Genomic DNA, 22,681 nt, shown 5'->3' on the forward strand with positions numbered 1-22,681 from the left:
GGAAGGCCTGAAAGGAGACCCCAAGAGCCCACTGAGTCCTGGATGCCTTGGCGGCGCCAGGATCCATGAACCCTGGGAGCTCGGCCTTTGGCCCCGATTCCTGAGGAATGCAGTGGGGGCCCCATACAGTTCAATAGAGTGGGGTGGTGAGCTCTTGAGACTGACTGATCCCTGAAGCAAATGTAGCGTTTCCTTCTGCAGCCTGTCCTCTTGCCGCCCACTCAAGCTCCCAGTTCTATGATAGCACGTGGCTGTTGTTTCCCTGACTTGATTTTTGAGCTCAGTGTCTGCTGAGCTGATGCACTTAGACAAGGAGGAGGAGTCCAGAGTGGCAGCTTGGGGCTAGAGATGGCAGAGAGCACCAGTGCCTGCCTCTGGTTGGGTCATCAGAGAGCTCACTCTTCTTTTACGGGGACGTTGGAGTTTCCAGCCCAGCTGGGAATACCAGCTTGGAGCTGCTCCCAGGCCTTCTTAAGCTATACTGTGCTGCACGTTCTCTCTTAGCTAGCTTCTTTCCTAACTTATCCTCAGTGGCTATTTTGTTTTTATTCTTCTGTCATGTTTAAAAGATTTTCTTCATTTACTTGAAACAGAGAGCGAGACGGAGCCCCAGAGCAAGCGTGCAAATGGTGGGCATAGGCCAAGGGCAAGGGCAAGGGAGGGAATCTGAAAAGGTCCTTTCACTGGGCCCTGTGGGGACCCTGAGATCATGACCTGAACAGAACCAAGAGTAGGAGGCTTAACTGGCTCAGCCTGCAGGGTGCTGCGTATTTTTAAACATTTTGTCAAGATTTTACGTTGAAGTGATCTCTGTACCCAACGTGTGGCTCCAGCTCTCAACCCTGAGATCAAGAGCAGTCTCTGTGTCAGCCAGGGCTGGGAAAATCTGCCTGACCACTGAGGTTCATGTTCGTTACTAATGGCATTGGTAGAAAGGGTCTTTTTATTATTTCATTTTATTTAAATGTATATGATATTATTTATTTTATCTTAATTTTATTAATTTTATTTTATTTCAATTTTAATTTGTTCCTGCTTAAGGATTAAAACAACTTCTGTGTTTCCAGAGCCTGGGCATCTCATAGACAGTATCACCTTTATTGCTGATGCTGGGTTTTGAGAGCTGTTCATTCCTGGGACGTGGCTGTTCATTCCTTTCTGTCGAATTTCTAGGAACACATTTCTCATTGACCTCGCTAGCTTTTTTACTCCTTGTGGAAGGAAAGTAACACACCCCAAGTTCTCATTTAGAGGCCGTTTCCTAGTATTTGGACTTTGGGGAGGTGATGTAGGGGGAGCCTGGAAAAGAGGCAGGGATTGATCTCTACTGAACACTATTAGCACTGGAAATTCTGTGATTGTAGTCAAGAAGTCAGAGTCATTTCCCTAGGAAGAGAGATGTTGTTTGGGATGTAGGTTGCACTGTGACTTTGTTTTTGTCTGTCCTGATGGCCTTGTTTTGTCTTGTTTTATCAAGGCCTCCAAGCAGATTTGTCAGAGGTTGATATTCAGCAAGCATGACTATTTATTTCCAAACATGAGAAAATACAGAAAATATAGGCTGGAAGTGTCCGCTGCAGGCATCAGATGCTGGCCTTGTTGATTGTCCCTAGAAATCCCTAAAACAGAAGAAAAAAGGGAGAGCTCGGATCTTAACAGTTTTAGCAATAGCTGCAAACCTGATGGGAAAGTATGACTTTGACTAAGTGTCTTGAGTTTCCCGCTTCTCAGTTTCTCCATTCACCATGGCTCAAAAGGACTTGTTCCTGCATGGGATGTTCCAGGTGTGAAATCGATAGAGGAGGAAAGTTGATAAGAGCCAGATGCCCAGATGGTGGTACACAGCGCTTTTGTTGATTCCCACCCCTCCGGGGCTATCGGGTCAAGAACGGCAGGCACAGGCATGTGCTCTCTGGTCCAGCCTGGGTCCTCCAATCACCAATAGCTTTGTTATATTTACATGGTGGTTTCAGTCCCCCAGTGAGGTCAGATTGCAATGACAGGTCCAGGAAGAACTGGGTTAGGGCCCGGCCTGCCCTTACTGACCAGTAGGTTGAGTTCCTTAGATGACTAGAGACAACCTCAGCTGAGACCACCTTAGCCATGACCCATAATCTGTGAGACAGGAAAAGAAAAGACACTGCTCAGCCTGATGCATTTGCCATCTCGAGGCCTTCCTGCTCTCCCATCTTGAGGGTGTACTTACTGTAGTTCACCCGGATTATAAGCCAACTGAGTATAACCTGTTGGACTGTAGAATTGTGACAAAAGCATATTCCAGGGGAAATTCCTTCTGGCCATTTTTGTTTTAGGGTGGAATCTTGATTGACCACTGTCCCATGATATTCAGAGGTGGGTTTCTGGAGGGGGAGTGAGGAGCTTGGACAAGGAAGTTTGCAGCCAAGGCCTGAGTGGGGGCTCTGCTGCTGTCAGCTGGTAGGGGAAATTCTCCTAATTTCTGTGGGCCTCAGTTTCCCCATGTGTAAGGTATAGGTGATATCCAAATTCTCCCAAGTCCCTTCCTGCTCAGTGTCTGCGCGTGCACGAGGGACTGAGGTGCCTGTTATGGAGTCCTGGGGACTGGAGCTGAGACCTGACTTGGTCCATTCTCTGTGTGTCTCCCACAGAGGCCTGGGCTGAGTCCACACTGAAGACAGAGAATGGAGAGAGGAGCTGGAAGACAGGATATCAGCAAGTTTGGAAGATGAGAATATCGCAACAAAGAACAAGGCCATGGTGGAGCAGGTGTTGTCCGAGGAGAGGAGAATAAGCACAAGTGGAGTCCAGAAAACTGAAGGGAAACCCAGGAATGCAAGCGGAAGCAGTGTGAGCTGAGCGGGGAGGACCTGGAGAGTCACTTAGTCCACAGTGAGCCTGTGCCCCTGCCATGGAGCCCCACAAGATGGATCGGGATTCATTTGTCCTGCTGGAGAACTGTACCAGTTCCCAGAGGAGGAGGAGGTGCCAATGAGGCTGTGCCCCAGATCCTGAGCTTCAACCTTGGAGCTGCCTTACGGTGGATGTCTTCAAAGTAAGTGTGGGCTTAGGGGGATAAGTGGCATTTGAATTAGAGTTGCAGAGGTCCACCCTTACTGAAGACTATTGTTGTAAGGTCAGAAATGACCACAGTAGGGGGCTCTTGCCTCTGAGACAGTGATACCAATAATATTCTTTGGAATGTATGGTGGTAAAGGGCTTTATGCACAATATATTTTGTCTATATGTTCAGGGTCTCATTTTCCTTAGTCTTAGTGCTTAGTGTTAAGAGCGTGGAATTCTGACATCAAAAGGATTTCACTGGGGAGGTCAAGCAGTGAGTGGGAGAATGCAAACAAGATCTTGTAGCATGTGGGTATCTCAGTCCCTTGAGAGTCTGCCTTCTGCTCACGTCCTAATCCCAGGTCCCCAGGATCAAGTCTCATGGTGAGGGGGCGGGACAGGCGGCTCCCTGCTCATTAAAAGGGCATGGGGGCTAGGCCAAGTATCTCGAATCCTAATGACAGGGTGGGCCTTTGAGCAGACTCCAAGAGGACAGTCCCTTCTTCATCAGAGCGCACCACCATGGCATGTCACGGGACATCAAGTGTGTTTTTCGGCTCCTCTTTAAGGAAGGGGATTTGTTGCCTCCTGGGAGAAAGCAGAGAACATTCCTGCAGGACATTCGATCCAGGACTGCAGTTGAGATTCGAGATTTTCGACCACTTCTGTTGGATCAGGGAAGGGATCTCTCTGAGAGCTTCCTCAGTACTTGGCTTGGTCCTTGGAGCCGTGAATACAGAGGTCAATACAACATCATCGCAACTGTCACAGGGCTTTCAGTCTAGTAAGCAGAAGTGATGAGAAGTGGGGGTGTGGTGAGTTCCTAGGAGGAAGTGGCCAGTGCTGTCTGGAGCATGATGTCAGTGGTTGTTCTAGTCTCTCACGGTGTTTTTGACCTATCTTGGCAAAGGGACCCTAGACTGCGACCAGATTTCCACTCCTTGGGACACTGGCTGCCAACACCTGGGTTCCAGGGTGTCCCAAAGCAGCCGACACTTCCCAGGTCTCCGGAGGAAACTGCTGGTATCAGTAGCTCCCGCTTCTGTCTTGGCCAGCTGGAGAAATCGAGGCTAGTTCACAAAGACTAATAGGGGCGTCCTTGCCCTAATGATCAGTGATGTTGTGCCTTTGTGTCTGAGAACTTCAGTGCTTTCCAGACTTCAGTATTCTCTTTCCATATAAAAATCCTGTAAATAGGGGTGCCCGGGTGGCTCAGCCGTTGAGCTTCTGCCTTTAGTTCAGGTCTTGATCCCAGGTTCCTGGGATGGAACCCCACCTCGGGCTCCCTGCTCATTGGGGAGCCAGCTTCCTCCTCACCCATTGGCCCTGCTTGTGTTCCTTCTGTCACTGTGTCTTTCTCTGACAAATAATATAATTGCAGTCTTCCAGAAATGTGCATAGTGGCCATATTGTAGATCAAGTAACTAATAACAACAGAGTGGCCTGGAAACGATTGCTAGGGTAAATTAAAGGCAATCTAAATGAATAGAAAGACATCTATCCCATGTATAGATTAGGAGACTCCAGGAGATTGGAATACCAAATCAGTTTCATTCGGACTCACATGGGAGAAGACACATTGGGGGCAAATGTGCAAGCTAATTTTAAAAATGTATATGCACATCGAGGTACCGAGACTAGCAAGATGGCCATGAAGCCTTAAACTGGAGAAATTCACTCCATGTCAAAGCTCATCATGAAGCTATGGTCATTAAAGCACTACGTTATGGTGTAAGTAATCACAATGTATATATATATGAACAAGAGAGAGTATTGAGTAAAAAATTTCCCCATACACATATACAATGTTTAAATTTTTTTTTGGATTATTTTTAAGTCATCTCTACATCCAACATGGGGCTCAAACCCACAACTCTGCAGACAAACGTCACTTGCTGCACCTATTGAGCCACCCAGGAACCCTTGGTGATTGTTTGATTTTTTAAAAAATTTATTTATTTATTTTCAGAAAAACAGTATTCATTATTTTTTCACCACACTCAGTGCTCCATGCAATCCGTGCCCTCTATAATACCCACCACCTGGTACCCCAACCTCCCACCCCCCCGTCACTTCAAACCCCTCAGATTGTTTTTCAGAGTCCATAGTCTCATGATTCACCTCCCCTTCCAATTTACCCCAACTCCCTTCTCCTCTCTAACACCCCTTGTCCTCCATGATATTTGTTATGCTCCACAAATAAGTGAAACCATATGATAATTGACTCTCTCTGCTTGACTTATTTCACTCAGCATAATCAATTATTTGTGGAGCATAACAAAAAGCATGGAGGACACGGGGAGTTAGAGAGAAAGGGGTTGGGGTATATTGGAAGGGGAGGTGAATCATGAGAGACTATGGACTCTGAAAAACCAGAGGGGTTTGAAGTGGCGGGGGGGTGGGAGGTCGGGATACCAGGTGGTGGGTATTATAGAGGGCAGGGATTGCATGGAGCACTGGGTGTGGTGAAAAAATAATGATACTGTTATGCTGAAAATAAATAAATGAAAAAAAAATGAATTTGTTTGAAGCAATGTGGGGTGGGAGGTTGTGGGAACCAGGTGGTGGGTTTTAGAGAGGGCATGGATTCCATGGAGCCCTGGTGTGGTGCAAAAATAATGAATACTCTTATGCTGAAAATAAATAAATAATTAAAATGAAAAAAAATGTATATGCACATCGTGGTACTGAGACTAGCAACATGGCCATGAAGCCTTAAATTGGAGAAATTCACTCCATGTCAAAACTCACCATGAAGCTATGGTCATTAAAGCATGACATTATGGTGTGAGTAATCGCAATGTATATATATATATGAAGTAGAGAGAGTATTGACTAAAAAATTTCCCCATACACATATACAATGTTTAAACTTTTTTTTTTTATTATTGTTCAATCCTAAATATATCCAACATGGGGCTCAAACCCACAACTCTGCAAAAAAACGTTGCTTGATCCACCTTTTAAGTCACCCAGGAACCCTGGGTGTTTGATTTTTAAAATAAAGTAACTGGTACACTTGACCAGGATAACCAAAGACTTTCACTAAAAGTAACTGGAATGAATGAACATCTACTTAACAATAAGTTAACATTAAAACCCAATTAGCACTATATATCGATGTTAGTTGGAGAAGTAAAAGTTTTTTTTTTTTTTTTTTAAGGATTGTATCATTCGTCAGAGAAAAAGAGAGCGAACGAGCGATCACAGGCAGGGAGAGAGGCAGGCAGAGGGAGAAGCAGGCTTCCCCCTGAGCGGGGAGCCTGATATGTGACTCAATCCCAGGACCCTGGGCTCATGACCCGAGGCCACGGCAGATACCCAACTGCCTGAGCCACCCAGGTGCCCCAAAGTATATTTTTCAAGCACAGTGTCTCACGTCAGTAGCCAGTGTTGACCACATGATGCTCTTAGCATGTTGTGATGGAATTTTTCCCGGAGGTTTCGGGCAGGAATGAGGTCTAGGTAAAGGAAGCACCTTTGCAGAAAGGTATAGGTGCGAATTGGCAAATGGGGGCGTGGGGTTTGGCGTAGAAGAGGACTCTCCCTGAGACCTGCCTCCAGCCCCCGTAGCAAGGGGTTCCGGAGCCAGTCACAGGGGAACTGGGTACTCCGTGTGCCTTCATTTCTTCATCTGCGAACCAGGAAAAAGGAAAGCTCCCATGAACAAGTGGACTGTGAAGACTAGAAGTGCTAATATGTAGGAAATCATGTGTCTCAAGGACTCTAAGGGACAGCCATGATCTCAGGGAGTTTCCAAACTGACTAAACACGGGACTTTAATAAGATTCCAGACCCCACGTCAGCCCACTGAATCAGAATTGCTAGAAACCAAAAGGACGAGGTTGCATTTGCACTAACTCTCCGAGGCTGTTCTGATATAGTGATGAGTTTATGAGTAGGGAACACTGAGTCGTATAATGTTCCTCTAAAACAGCAAAGTGGGAATAGCAGAAAGAGGATCTTTTCAATCGAGTCTCTCTGACAGAGGAGAAAAGGTGGAGGACTCTGCAATGGAAGGAGACCTGGCCCATCTGACCCCATTTAACCTTTGTGCAGTTTCCATGTTTGGTTAGAGGAATACGACGCAAGGTGAATGGCATGAGGTCAAGTCAAAGGAATCTATCAAGCAGTGCTCCATCTTCTGAAACTTTTTACCTCTCTGAAACTTGAATTTCAGTATAGTTATCTTACAGTGTTAACATAAGTTTCAAGAGTAGAATGTGGTAATTGAACATTTCCATACATTGCTCAGTGCTCATTCACAAAAGTGCACCTCTTGACCCCCACCATGTTCCCCGATTCCCTGGTCCCCCTCCCCTCTGGCTACCAGCAGTTTGTTCTCTCTAGTTAAGAGTCTGTTTCTTGGTTTGTCTGGTGCCCTTTTCTTTTGCTCTGCTTATATATTTTGTTTCTTACGTTCCACATACGAGTGGAATCCTACAGTATTCCACTCTGTCCGAGCTATCTCGGACAGACTTAATTGATTTAGTACAATATACTCTAGATGCCGCTGTCTCATTTCAAATGGCAAGATTTTATTCTTTTTTATGGCTGAGTAATATTCCATGGTATAAATATACCGCATTGTCTTCACCGGTCATCTGTGGATGGACATCTGGGCTCTTTCCGGAGTTTGGTTATGCATGTATTCGTGCTTATTAGTGCTTATGTATTTCTGAGATAAATATCCCGTAGTAGGACTGTTGGATTGTAGGGGAGTTCTGTTTTTACGTTCTTGAGGAACCTCCATACTGTTATCCACAATGGCTCCCCCGTTAATGTGCCCAGCACTAGGGCAAGAAGGTTCCCTTTACTCCCCAGCCTTGCCCACACTTGTTGTTTCTTATGTTTTGGGTTTTGGCCATTCTGACGGGTGTAAGTGGATATCTCATTGGTTCTTTCTGTTGCTTGGTTTTTGTTTGTTTGTTTTAAGATTTTACCTACTTCTTTGAGATAGAGAGTATAAATGAGGAGGAGTCGAAGAAAGGGAAGCAAGCTCCCCACTGAGCAGGGAGTCTGATGCGGGACTCGATGCCAGTGAAACGTGGTCCCTATGACATAATCAGAACAGCAAGGAAAGCAACGTACACATAGAGGGGTCACCTAGGAGTCAGGGAAGTTAAGATCTTGAGGAACCTCCGTACTGTTTTCCAGAGTGGCTGTACAAGTTTGCATGGGCACCAAGAGTGTCAGAGGGTTCCCCTTTCGCTGTACTCTTGCCACAATCTGTTGTTTCCTGAGTTGTTAACTGTAGGCATTCTGACTGATGTGAGGTGGTATCTCACTGTGGATTGGTTTGTATTTCCCTGATATGGCACCCTATTTTAAACACTCCGGAAAACTGGTGGTGCAAGTACTTTCTATTCAGCGAGGATGTCCTTGTATGCAAGGAGTAGAGAATGAGTATTGAATATGCAACCCTCACAGAGTCCTCATTCCCTCACTAGGAGTCCTTTGAAGGTGAACTTACCCAGATGAGAGATGTCAGAGGAAACTTTGACTTTCAAACAGCTGGTCACTGTTGAATAGACTTAATGGCAGTTGTACGACAAAACTCTGGGAGTGGAGTAGGGGGAAAATAGGATGTAAATAACATCTGTTTCACTGGGTGGAAACAATAGTATACCAGGTCAGGTTGATATAGAAGGAAAGGGAAAATGTAATAATGTCAAAAGTTTGAGGTCGAGAGATCCCTTCACACTTAGAAACTGAATGGGAGAAGTTTGGCAAGCTCATAGGGAACCAAACATGTCCACGGAGTTTCGGTGCTCAGCCCCACGTATACGACCATCCTAAACAGCAGACTGGCATATAGGTGCACAGGTGCACATGCAGAAAAGAAAACAAATACCACAGAGAGACAAACACAGAAACATGTCCTCCCGGTAGGGTACGTAGAGCCTGAAGGTGATGCAGTCTCAGTATAACTCTGACGATGAGAACCAAGCACATTTCCATGACCGTATGTCCAGATCCTCCAAATCACCATGATAGTGAGAGATTAGAGCATCCAATGTCAATAACCCACAAATTCATAGTGGTTGTCCGAACCAAGAACTTTAATGACATAGAAGGAGGATGGAATGTTCTTTTCCACAGTGCAGTGCCATCCAATACACATTGTATCGATATTGAAACATTAGAATTCTTCCAATGTACAAACACAGATAGGGTTAGGAGGTACCACAGGGAGCAGTAAAAGATGGCAACATGTTAGAAAAAGAGGTTAAGAGAAGAGGGTCGTCACCCATCCTCAGGGTCCACCACGTACCAGATTCCTAATTTCAGAAAGCAAAGTATGTGTCTTGCTGTAAACAGATCTATCTGATAGGCGCTCCATAGCAAAGGAACCAAAGCTGCTCTCACCAGAATGGTGATGGGCAAACTGGACCCTCTTGGTCTCCGGGTTGGCTGTGCTGGGACACATGCAGCATTAACCGTGGAGTGTCCTGGCCCAAGGCACAGGCTGAATTTAATCAGGAGGAACTGATCAGACAACTTCAGAATGTAGGCCATTAAGCTAGACATGTGGCCTTTCCCCTAAAAACAAGGAAATATCACCACCAACGGAGACAGCCACCTAACAGTGAGGAGATATTTTGGGTTCCGTAGGAATAAGAAAATACAGCAACACATTCTTGTCATCCTTCGGAACCCAACCTATCTCTCCTCCATGTTGTTGTCTCTTATTTGTGGTGACAGGGATTTGTGAAGAAGGACAGACCAGTCATCTGGTTCAATGGTCTGCATCCTGAAGGTGTCTGATAACTCCCTCGTGCTCAAATTGAGGCTGAACATCTCCAGGAAGATGTTAATGCTGTGTTCTTCTGGCACAGTCCAGTTGGTGTCCCAAAATGTCCAGTGTGACATGTGGCATCTTCCCATGGTACTGCTGACTCTGGTTCTCTGCAGGATGGAATTGAGAGCACCAGAACTGAAGGTCTCTGGAATCGGGGTGTGATCTAGGCAGGCATTAGTCTCCTGAGGGGTTTATCACAACTGGAGCTGAAGGGCAAGAAACTCTCTCCTCCAATGGGTCTCTTGCCATAAAAATCATCGAGAATGGCTTGGGATTGTGATGTGGATTCTCAACAAAAGGTCCCTCCTGTGCTCTCTTTGGGCTTTAACTTGATGTGCTGCTTTAGATTTCCTTTCATCCAGTGGAAAATGAAGGGGTTTTAGGATGAAGTTTCAGGATGGTGTTTTCATTCACACAGGCCTCTCTTTTCTTAGTTTCTGAAATCCTTGGCATCTGAGAGAGGAAGAGTGAGAGAAATCAAATGTGAGTCTTGGTCAGATGCTACTGGTGGCTGAGCCTGGAGGGGTGGCGGCCAGGTGACAGAGGCCAGGAGCAAGCTGAGGGCCTCTCCAGAGGAGCAGTGGCAGGGGAGCCGCACCCAGGCAGAGGGGGAGTTGAGAGCCCCAAGTCAGAAGTCATACCTTCACAAAACTCATAGGCAGCCTGTGTTGGAGGATGCAGGGGCCCCTGGGCTCCCCCAGCAGGGGGCTAGTGATGTCACAGATCAAAGCTGCTGTGAGCTTTTGCCAGATCCCAACTACCTCCTCCTCTGCAGCCACTTCCCCCTTGAGACCCTCCATCAGAAGCCACGTCATGGCTTGCTGATGCCTCCCAGGGAGGTGGGCATCTAGCACGCACCACACCGATGCCTTCCAGGGAGGTGGGCACCTAGCATGCACCACGTGCGTTCTGAGACAGGCTGCTGCAGGAAGCAGGGGACCTGTGGCAGCCAAACACATCCCCTTTTCACCCTTGTCCCAGTCTTCTGAAAAGGAGGCCAGGCTTTGGAATGAGTCCTAGACTGGGAGAGCCCACAGGGGCCTGTGAGTATCTCCAACTTCTTTTCTGCCCTGTGCAGAGGAGGAGCTGTGGCCCCAGGGGCTACAGACCCCCGAAAGCCATGTGACCTGTGACTGAAAAGCCTGGGCTGAAAGCCAAACTCAGGCCCTGTGCAAACCTGTGGTGGGGAGGGAGAGGACAGCCCCTGATCTGCAGGTGTGGGCAGGCAGTAGATACTGTTGGTCACATTTGGCCTCCCAGGAACAAGCCCAAAGGTGCTGATTGAAGAACCCAGGAAGGAGAAACCCCAAGGGGAATTCACAAAAGGATAGCCTGGGTGTTATCAGGAACACATCATTTTCCCTCAGGGACAACAAGGTTCTCTGAATGTTATCTCACACAGGATAGACATTGGGGCATTTGTAGGAATAATCTGAGTAAGTATAAGCTTCAGCAAAGTGCAAAGCACACATGGAGAAGGATTCATGTTTGCTTTCTAGATTCTCATCCCTTCTTTCCCCAACTTTCCATAAGCATAGAGCCTCTCATGGAATTCCGGGGTCTTCTGATGGGCCTGCAAATGGATAGATAGGAGAAGGAGACCTGAGATTGTTTCCTGAGATGCTGTATAATGACAGCATATGATTATTTTCTTTCAATCTGTCGTGGACCTGTCAGGGAGCTGGGAAGTCCTCGTAGTGACTTTGTGAACCATGGTTTTTATTGCCACAGGAAGCAAGAAACCTGAAATTCCTTGACCTCGATCAGGGAAGGGATCATGTTTTAGACACTGGGTTTCTAGGAATATTCCTTTCTCACTGTATCGTGTATTATAGGACCTGAGGAGAAGCCTGACACCAGCCGGTCCCAGGTGGCCCTCCCACCTGAGATTTGGGTTGTCATTCCATTTTGTCATGGGGGCTCTTTCTTGTCAGTTTTAACACCTCTTATTCACATGGAGAAAGTGAGAGTCTGTGTCCTCCTAGCTCAGATTCCCTGAATGTCCCAAGAGGAGAATGCTTGTGCAAGTGACTTATTCAGAGAACAGTCCTGGGAGAATGAGGCTTGGAATTGGAGAAGCATGGAAGGAAGGCAAGGAAGCCAAGAAAGCGTGTGATTTTTGGCTTAGCTCTAAGTATTTGATGGGTGTAATAATGCTGTTCTGCTGAGGAGGGCCGTGGGGCCCATGGGTGTGGAGAGAGGGGAGAGGGAATTGCAGGACAGCCCCGGCAGGAACACAGCAGAGTTGAGCTGCATCTCGATGATGGAGACGAAGGGCCAGCAGGGTGGCAGCCCCCATGGGAAACAGGGGAAGCACCGGCTGGGGGAATAGCTAAAGGAGGGTGAGGAAAAGAACAGACAGTGTGTGTGTTTGGTAGGGGTGTTGGGGGGGGTGGAGCTCTAATCAGAAGGAGAGCAGTAGGAATCCATGCCCCAAGAACCAAAGACATGATTACCTCTGGGCCCTAAGCTTGAAGACCAATCTTCATTCTGCATGCCAGTCTCCACTGGCCGAACTGCAGTATTCTCTTGGGAATCTTCTGTTTCATGACACTGAGGGCTTTCATGAGGCCATGGATTTGACAGCCATATTGTCTGTCCCTCGAATCCTCACCAGCATCATGCTCCGGCTTGGGAGGGTTCTTCATGCACATGGAAGCATCCAAAGCCAGTTCTGCAAGGAAAAGCACATCGACAGGATCCGCTGTGATTCAGGAACTTTCTGAGCCTCCACTTACATTGATGTCAATGAAGGACAGTGGCCAGAAGGAGAAAGGCCATCTGACAGATCATAGGCCCGTGGACAGTTTGATTACTTCCAGTTTTGGCTATCTATCTCATCCTCAAGTAAGGCTCACTGTGCCAGGAGGCCAACAGGTTCCCAATGGACAAAAGTGAAAGCACGAGAAAACATCGGTAAAAAGAAACAGTTCTGGGAAAGAGAAGACACACAGAAGGAAATCATGCTGGAAAGAGGCTATACTCTTGTCGAGAAGAGACTGTAGAGCTCAGCAAAGTCTAGGTTGAAGGGAAGCTTTTAGGGGGTAATCAGGGAAGAGCACACTGGTGAATGTACACAACATGCATCCACATGGCCAACATTTCATGCCATGTGCACTACGTATAATACACACACCGAATAGACATGTGTATGACATAAGATAGAAATGTCTGTGTCTATATGTACATATGTATGTATCTAAGGGAGTCAGTGATTAATAAAGGATATGTGGACAGGGACCATAGCATTCTAACCTCCGCTCTGCTCAGCTGCAGTGAGAAAAAGACAATATATGGAATCCAAAAGAACAAGAAAAGCAGTGGTGAGAAACAGGTGACCATGGACATGTTCCATGGGGGAAGCCAGTGGGAACAAGTCAGAATAAAAGCATCTGCCCCAGCGTGAAAGTTTGTATTCACCCTCAGCGGATAGGATGAAACCTAATCCCCCAATGTGATGGTATGATGGGGTGAGATTTTGGGAGGCAGCTCCTCCCCTTGAAGGGATTAGCCCCCTATAAAAGAGACCTCACAGATTGTGTTGCCTCTCTGCACTATGCGGACAGAGGCAGAGGGCAGCCACCTCTGAGCCAGGAAGGCAGTGTCATCAGGCCCCCAAACCTGTCCCTGTTTGATTGTGGTTCTGGCGCACCTCCGGAACGGTGAGATACCAATTTCTGTTGTTAAGAAGTCAGCCTGTCTGAGGCATTTTTGTTATAATAAGCAGAGCGGACCAAGGAGCTGGCATGGAGCTTTGTTTCTTGCTCCGGCCTCCATGGGAGGCGAGTCACCGAGAGAGGGAGGGGGCCAGCGGGTTGGGGCAGGACGGTGGGCGCCAAGGAGAAGTGACAGGCCGCAGGGAGAAGACAGTAAAGAGGGTGAGTTCTAAGGCCCTGGTCCGGGCTGGGCTTCCCCGAGCACTCACTGATCTCTTTCTCCAGGGCCCTCCCTGGAGCCACAGTGCTGCTACTGATGTGGCCTCCCCCTGGGAACGGCATCTCCTCAATTCTCAGGGAGGTCAGCTCCTGACCGAGGAGCCCCAAGGCACCCCAGGCTCCAGGAAGGGACTCTGAGTGCTGGTGAGGAAGGAAGACAGGATGCAGAGGAGGGTGGAAACGCTCAGTCTTCAGGACATCTGAGCAGAGGTGGATCCTGATGAGCAGGAGGCTGGGCATGAGGCCCCGGAGATGACGGGAGCAGATGGACTAGATGGAGGACCCGAAGAGAGAGTGACATGTATACTTCATGGGGTAAAGTGGACCCTTCTCAGCTTAGAAAAGGAAAAAACAAAAATCAGTTGTATGCGGTGTTGCGAGGCCAGTATTTCTACAGTGTCTGTGAGCACCGAACAGGGCAGATGGGCTTGACGATGCTGAAGGAGAGAAAACTGGGCGCATGAGCCTTTCTGAGAAAGGCAGGCAGGATGGGGTCTGGCGATAGTAGATATGCCTAAAACTGCTCTTCCCCACATGAAACAATGCCCTGACACAATTTCCAAGAGTTGAAACCCCACAGGCATCTGAGGATTCGATGTGACAAATTCATACATATTGTCAGGCAGTTTTGTTGCATCAGGGCCCCTATGAATTGTATTTCATGTTCCCAAGAACAATGAGATGGAGACCCCATTTTTTGTGGTTTTCAGTAAGCGGACTGAAGGGAAAATGCATGAGAAGAGGCAGAAGTTGGCCAGTTACACAGCCAGGAAGTGGCAAGGCCAGCACCTGGTTCAGAGCTGATACTGAACACCAGGCTCTTGCTCACGTTGCTGTATTGCAGCATCATGGGGGTTCAAACTCAGCCCATTGTAACTTTGCCCATTGCTACCAGTATCCACAAGTCTGTGATGACCAATACAGGGACTAGAGCTTCCTAGTCTCCTTCCCTCTCACCTTGGAGGAGCAGCCGTTGGTCCCCACAGTCCATCTTGGTGCCCAGGCTCCCGATGGCAGAGGAGAGGCTGAGCCTGGCTCTGTTGTCACCACGGTCCAAATGCTGGTCCAGCTGCAGTTGCAGGGAATCAGCCACTGGGGTGCTTGGCTGTGTCTGTGCCCCGGAACTTTGCACCTGTGCTCTTGGGAAAGTCAAGTTTCCACTGGATGGCCCTTGGTGACAGGGAGACTGCATCAGAGCTGAAGTGAGAAGAGATTTCAATGGGATCCATCCCAGGGCTCCTTATCTGAGTGCTCTCAGAACACCCATGTCTGATGCCCCCACCCCTCTGTGAGACCACCCTGGGAGCAGGAACAAAGGCAGACATCATGGCTATGAAGGAGATGTCCCCATTGTCTCTGAGCCTGTGGATGCTGGGTTGGCAGGTGACCAGGCTGCAGAGTCCCTCAGGTGTAAATCACTTTCCTGACTCCACAGGGCCTTCGGATGGGCCCAGTAGCTCATGCCTATCATTCTGTTCATAGTAACCTTGGTCTGAGAACTAGAGAGAAGGATCTGGAGAGTTTTCAGGGCTTGGGGAGAAGGAGTTGTCCATGTGGAGGGGAAACCAAAAACGGGGGAAGAAGTTCAGCCTCGAGGCTTCAGGTACCCCTTAGAAGAGGGAGTTGTGGAAAGGTAGCACGGACCAACATATGGGGGCTTTTCCCAGCTCTGAAGCCTTTTGAAGTGTCTCATCTGCAATTTCTATCTGCCCTTCCATTCAACCATGCATCTGGATTATGTTGTCCCTGGGAGAATGCTAAATAACTGTGTTTCATAGGTGCCTCCCGAATTGCTGTAATGCTGAGGATGCCTGGTTTCTTTGGCCCTCACGGAGGACGGGGAAACATGGGAGAAAGTAGTCCTAGGGCGGAAAGGCTGTTACTGTCCATGTAAGGTTAAGGGACAAAACATTTCTTAGGCAGTTTCACTGTACCAGATTGATACAATAAGGAACATCATGGACTCCTTGCTGGCCCTAGCACGTGTTTTGTTCAGCAAGGAAAGTCTCCTAACAGGGCCAGTTTTTCTCCCAGAAGGGAAGTCCAGAAAATAGCCTGAGCGGGAAGAGACGGGAAGTGGATTTTGGCCTGCACACCTGTGTGAGCGTCGCCGGAAGGGGGGTCACACTCAGTAGGCTCCACGTTTCTGAAGATCCTGGAGAGGGAAACAAGTCTTTGCTTTGCTCCTGAATGATGCCAATATCCACGTAAGGTGCACAGGCTGCTGATCATTTAGAGGGCATTATGCCACTGAGAGTGGACACGTGACTGAAACCCTATCCATGCTGGGAAAACATCCCTGATGCTGCACAGAGGTTGAAAAGCCCACCATCCATGGGCGAGAAAAAGCGGGACTAGAGCCTTGGCTTTACTGAATCCATGGGACAGGGGACAGACAGGACTGGGTGCTCAGGATTTTCTATGTATATGCTCCAGAGGAAGGCAGACACCCTGGGAGGATAAACTTTGAGCTCAGCAGGAAGAGCACAGATGTTACCCATAGGGAGCAGCCGCACAGCAGTGTGGAGACCAGAGAGCTTGCAAGAGATACACAAGACATACAAGTGGCCATAGAATTTCATGGGGCAAAAAAGTCTCTTCTTGGAAAGAAAGAGGCTGGTTACCCAGACGCCTCCAGGTGCGATAGTGGAGGCTGAGTTTTTGCCCCTTTCTCTCCATTTCTCCTCTCTGACCTTACTTGGTCCCAACAGCCTGCTGCTTATGAGGGGGCAAGTGACACAGGATAGTGTGGGACAGAAGGAAAGGAAACTTGTCTGACCCACAGGATGCCTTTCCGTTTGAAGTAAGCTCCACATCCAGTGTGGATCACAACGTGGGGCTTGAACTCAGAACCCTGAGATGTGGACCTGAGCGCAGAGCAAGAGCTGGAGGCTTAACTCCCGGGTGTCCCAGTGTTTTGAAAATAAAATCCAAGAGCTTGTTTAAAAGTATGAGTCAACAGGGCCTGTTGGTGGGCTGCATCTCTCAGCCTATTTATGTTGTTCGAAACAGAGAAGACAGACTTACTGGGACCCTCCCTTCCCAGGAAGTTTGTGCCCCTCACAATGGGGTTACTTACCATCTACATCCAGACCCTCAAAGGTTTCCTCCTTGTCACGTGTGGATGAGGCACTTGTGCAAGGCCTCCTGGTGTCTGGCCAGTCATGGCCAGCTGAAGAAGTCAAATAACATTCGTCCAGGGAGTCCTGTGGGACGTCATTCTCTTCTACCACGGGCAGCTCCCTGCAGAGCCTGGAGTTACAAGGAGGATTAGAGATGCAACAAGAAGGCTGAGTCAACATGGAGTCCCAGTGGGTTTGGGCTGTGGGGAGGAGGGACTGATCACAGAGAACAAACGGGAAATCCTCATCAAGGGAGATGAACCATTCTGCCTCTATCTAGGACAGAGTGTGGATGAAGCAGAGATAGATCAGGGAAGGAGAGCGGGAGCCAGAGCAAGAGGTGGTCAGAGCATGGCCAAAATGGGAGTTTAAAGGAAGAGACTCTGAACCTCCCAAGTGCACCACCGTCCCAACAAACAGCACACTCAGAAAACAAGAAAAGCAGCACCAGCACTTTGGCCTACGTCTTATTGAAATTTGCAGAAAGGAGCAAGAACACCCCAGGCTATGGCAGCATTGGAGATTCCTAGAATGCTTGTGTGTCCAGGGCCTACTTGGCTAAAGAGGGAGACACAAATTTTTTCTTTTTTTCTAAACAGTTGTCTTGCCATGAATTCCTACCCGTGTCATAATGAAAAGCAGCAGAGACAGATGGCGTCTTTGGCTGGATTTGGATCAAAGCATGACCGTGAGAAGGCAAGAAGTACTGTGTGCTTAGTATACATGCATCAGGGGACTGCAGATTCCAGGATTGGGAGGGATTGAGAAAGGGTCTTATAGTAGTGCCCCAGAGAAGCAGAATGCATTGCTAATGGCCCGTTTTGTGCATGTGAGAAGGGGTGAGAGAGGTATATTTAGCAATTTCTAGATTTGCCTAGATCACCAGATGTCACCATTGAATTAAAGCCCATGAATCTTCAGAGTTACCTGGGGTATATCGGGTCTTGGTCTTCTACCTCCAAAGGATCATTGTGATTTTCTACAACTAAAGAGAAACAGGGCCAGTCACATTAAACGGAATGGCATCGGTACATTAAAATGAAATATCCGCTGCAGCTAACACTCAGGCATAATTTTCCTTAATGGGGCAGAGGGTAGTGTGAGAGAAACCCTCCAGGAGGCCTCCGGGAGTGTCTTGGGAATGTGTCACAGTTAGCTTTCCTTAGGCCTCGGGCACGAGCTCCCTGATGTGGTGGGGCCACATGGAAAGAGTTTGTGTAGAGTGAAATGTGTGTTTTACCATGGATTCTGGGGGAGAGCTTGTCTGAGTTTTAAAAACATACTGCGTCTTTCTCACCTTACCTTATCTCATGAGATGCTCTAGGTGTGATGGTTGAAAGGCATTTAGACACAGAGACCAGACTGATGGATTGAATCTGCAAACCCTCAAATCAAGAGGAATCTTTTGTGTACAATTCTTTCAAGTACACAGACGTGGGAGCCATGTATGGGGAGGGGGAATGTCCCGGCTCAGCCTTGCTCAGGGAACCATTCAAGCAAGCTGATGGCAGAGGTGTGGATGTCCTGATACGGATGTGATGACTCACTGAATCAGAGCAGTCAAACCAGGGAAACGACAAAGTCAAAGACGCAGGTAAAGCTGACAGCATCTTTGAAAAGGGACAAAAAAATAAAGGTCCATTGTATGGGTATAAAAATGAGAGCCCTGGAGATGGGGAGAGACATTTAATGGAAATCAGGAGCAAAGACACCGCAAGCTTTGCATCACAAATGAGTGTGAGTTGTGACATCTAACTTGACTCCAATGTCCTAATGTATGTCAGAAGACATAATTAGGGCCTGGGATGAAGAATAAAGGGCGGGTCCATGCCACATGTCATATCTGTGTTGTAAAGACTGGCCTAAAGCCTGACTGAGATCCTTATTTCTACCGAACTTCTACACAGCAATGACACATCTCAGTGTAAGCAGAGGTTGGAATAGCAAACATAAGGAGTCAGCTTGGGGGTTGAGTTGGAGCTTTCTCAGCTTGACAACGGAGGACTCACTAGCTACTTCCAGAGCAGAAGAATTGTCCATATCATCGAAGGAGTTTCTGTCAGCCCTCGTAGAGGTCCCTTGCTGGTCAGCCAGGTCAAGAAGGGCTGAATAAGTCAGATAGCATTCATCCAGCAAGTCTCCTTGGTAGTCCTGCTCTTCCACCTCTGGAAGCTTTGTGCTGGGCCTGGTTGGGTGGGGAGATCTGAATATGAAAACAAGGAAAGGAGACACCCCAGAAAACTACTCTTTCATATGGGAGGCCGAGAAGTAGAGTCATAAGAAAGGAGCACAGTCACTACTCAACCGCAGAAACTACCCTCCTGTTTCAGGGACAGATATAGCTGCTAGCGGGATGTACAGAGAGCCAGAGAACAGAAGGATCTCAGGGTAGAGGCGACAGATCTAAGCTTCTGAGCAACAAACTGAATGATGGTGGAATAGAAGTCAAGGCTTAGAGTATGTATCAAGCATTTTAATGGTGGCTTCGACACTTGCATAAATTCTGTGGCTGTTACGTTCAGGAACCTAGTGAACACAGAATGCCTTTTATGGAGCGATCAGCCTGGAGCGATCTTGTGTCTTCAGTGCCTCTTTCTCTAACTACCGTGACGTGACGTGACGTGACGTGACGTGACGTGACGTGACATTTTTCCTAGGTATTCTTTTCTGCAGTGTATCCTCAATGTGGTAAGACTGAGGAGGGAAACTCAGCTCTGCCTCTCCCTGTGGATTTAGTAAAAGAAGAGAAGAGGACAATGCTGAGAATCCCACTGACTAGTCAATTCATGCAGGTCAAGTGACTGCAGGTGATTGAAATGGAGGAGTCCATTAAAGGAACGGAGACGTGTAACACAGGGAAAACACACATCATGGTTCAAGGAGAGGGTTTGTGTTTGGAGAAGGGATGAAAGAGATAGGTTTGTCAGTTTCTATTTGTTCCTTGAAATAGTCCTTCAATTCACCACTGAAAGAAGCCAAGATTCTTCAGAGTTACCTGGGGCATAGTGGGTCTTGGCCTTCTTCCTCCTCGTGATTCAATTGATATTCTGTAAAGAAATACAGTCAGCACCAGTGAGTAGGAAGATCCCTCTCTGTCCATTAAATCCAGTGTCTGATGCAACACAGGTACTCAGATATGCACAATGTGGGGACAGAGTTAGTGAAAATAATATTGGAAGGTGCCTCCAGTATTGCCTTGTGGTAACTGCATTGATTTCGGGGCCTGAGCCATTGTGTAGGAGATCATCATCAGAGTTTCCCCTGTCGGAAGTTGGTATAAACACTTTAATTTCTCTGTTCTCACAGATTCTGGGAAGTAAGCCTCTCTCTGTCCTACAAGGATTACTGCAGTATTCAGCCTCTCTCATCAGAGGCTGAGTTGCGGAAGCCTTAGTGGCACTTATACACTGAGCCTGAAGAGATGGAAGGCAACTACAAACCTTCCACTTCATGTGAGTCTTTGGTGCTGTACAGAATGTTGCCCCAGTTCATGTGGGGTTGGGGGGAATGCTAAGGCACAGCTGTGCTTCTGGAAACACACGATCAAGGTATCAGTGGAAGCACTTATGGTAGGTTTTCCCAGAACTGTTTCGGAAGGCAAGGCATCCTAAAGGAGCTAGAGAATGGGGCTGAGAAGAGCAAAACTAGTTAACCTTGGACAAGAATGGCAATTGACTGCTTCAGGCTTGGGTTCCTCAAGGACCTGGCTCAGAGATGAAATGGACAGGTTATTAAAGTTGAGAAAAGAAATTTCATCCAAATGAGGTCTGACAGATACCTTTTTCTTGTCCTCTTGCTGAGGTGAGTTGAGTGTGTGGTGCCTGACGTGGGTCCCGCGACCCAATGGAGAAGCCAGGGAGACATGGCATTCCTTGGGAGTAGGAAGAGAGCAACGTCCCCTGACCCACCTGATGTCTGGGCTAAAACTTAGTCCTAGAGCCAGTATGTCTCTCCGGGGCCTGCCCACAGGGATGACAGCAGATGTCTGGGGTATAAAGAATAGGTGATCTGTGTGGGTGTCATGTCCAGTTTGAGCTTTATCACATTGACAATGGAGTACTCACTGGCCACTTGCAGAGAGGAACAGACTTGTGGGTCCTCTGGTGAGAAGATGGCGGAGCTCCTGTAAGGCCAGTAGGAGTCAGACATGTCGGGAAGCACTGAGTATATCAGGTAGCGTTCATCCAGAGTGTCCCGTGAGGTGTCCTGCTCTAGCAGCTGTGTGGTGAGCCTGCAGGGTGGGGAAAACTGAACATTAACCTCAGAGGGATCTGAATGCTATGTCCTGTCTGGCTTTGACAGAAAGCAGAAGGGAGTGGTCCAGAAAGTAGAGAGGTTGAGCCATGAAAGAGAGAAAGAAATCTTCTTGTGTTTGTGTGACAAGGTGTGTTTGTCACAGGGGTAGCAGATAGGAAGGACAATAAGTGCACCATACAAAAGCCACCAAACTTGTGAAGAAAGAGACTGAATGATCTCTGTGCCATCCAGTCATGACTCACTACGTACAGAGTCCCAGCATGGCGGCTTTCTCAACCCTTCATTCAAATGGCTTTTAGTTTGGCTTGTAGTGGCCAAGAGGCAGCTGCTCCAGGGTTTAGGAGGCCATCCCCAGAACTTGGGCAGCAAAGGCCTCTTTCTGTCAATATTGTGGCATGATAGAATGTGTTGTCTTGTGGCTATGATATTTTCATGCTATGCACACATGTCAGCATGCTAAATCCAACAGGCAGAAAGTATACATGCTTTTCTGTCTAGAGCACAAAGTGGAGAATGAGCGAGGACAGTGAACTCTCTGATGTATTAGTTCGGCTGGGTCAGCTAACTTCGGGTTCCTCAATTAGAGAAGTACTTCAGAAATGGGGAGCAATCCAAGTACCACAATGAAGACCAAAAACGTGGTGAAAACGAATCATTTCTCATTGACCCAATGGGTAAGAGAGCTCGCTCTCTCGAGCACATTCTGCTTTTCCCTGGTTGCCACTTTGGAATTCATAGCCCCTAAGTATTCAGAATTACCTAGGGGCAACGGAGTCCTGGCCTTTCAGCTCCTCCTGATCCATTTGGTTGTCTGCAAATAAACAAAGAGGAGTTACAGTTAGAAGATTCCCCTTCACAGATGCCCACTCCTATGTCCCATGTAGCCCAGGGCAGGACTACAAGCAGCGTAATTACAGGCAAGTGTGAGACAAATCATCCCACAGAGCTTAGGTAGGGCCCTGTCACTGGGATTGCTCTCTTGAGTCATTCGACAAATGTCCCGGATGTGCCAGGCCATCCTCACAGCATCCTGTCTTGAGTCTGTGCAAACAACAAACTGATTCTTTTTCCCTGAGATTGTGGGGAAGTCCCTGGCTGCTTCCTAGAGGCTTGTTGCGGTATTTAGGCTTTTTCCACATGAAATGCTGTAGGTCAATGGTTTAGCGGAATCAGCCATTGAGATTAAAGGAATGAATGAAATCTATCCAGCATTAAACCAGAATAATCTTCCAAGCTTCAAAGAAACGGGCTGTGTATGGGGTAGGGAAGTTTCAGGATCCTGCCTTGCTTCAGAGAAACACACACTGTAAGATAATTAGTGTTGTTTCTTCTTCTTCTTCTTTTTCTTTGTCATCGTCATTGTCGTCATACCCCTCGTGGTCATTATTTTCTGTAAAGAAATCCAGAATTGTCCCTTCAGATATTTCCCCCATTACTGCTGTAGGCACTGGGGCTCCAATGGCCCAAGTGACAGAAGTGACTTTGCATGACTAGAGTCTACTGAATTGGGGACAGTGTCATTAGGA

General features: G+C 47.7%; 1 protein-coding gene and 1 pseudogene across 1 annotated transcript; both read right to left on the minus strand.

Moving 5' to 3' along the window:
* LOC116567449 overlaps positions 1 to 22,681 on the minus strand; it is a 276,013-nt pseudogene that overhangs the window by 242,889 nt on the left and 10,443 nt on the right.
* LOC116567600 (neuroblastoma breakpoint family member 6-like) lies at positions 10,148 to 16,868 on the minus strand. Its single transcript, XM_032302748.1, has 4 exons — positions 16,856 to 16,868; positions 14,734 to 14,973; positions 12,298 to 12,515; positions 10,148 to 10,294 (listed from the first exon to the last, which is right to left on the minus strand). Exons 2-3 carry the CDS (start codon positions 14,966 to 14,968, stop codon positions 12,307 to 12,309), a joined length of 444 nt encoding a protein of 147 aa, XP_032158639.1. The 5' UTR covers positions 14,969 to 14,973; positions 16,856 to 16,868; the 3' UTR covers positions 10,148 to 10,294; positions 12,298 to 12,306.

This window comes from Mustela erminea, chromosome 10, assembly GCF_009829155.1.
Source record: "Mustela erminea isolate mMusErm1 chromosome 10, mMusErm1.Pri, whole genome shotgun sequence".
NCBI lineage: Eukaryota > Metazoa > Chordata > Mammalia > Carnivora > Mustelidae > Mustela > Mustela erminea.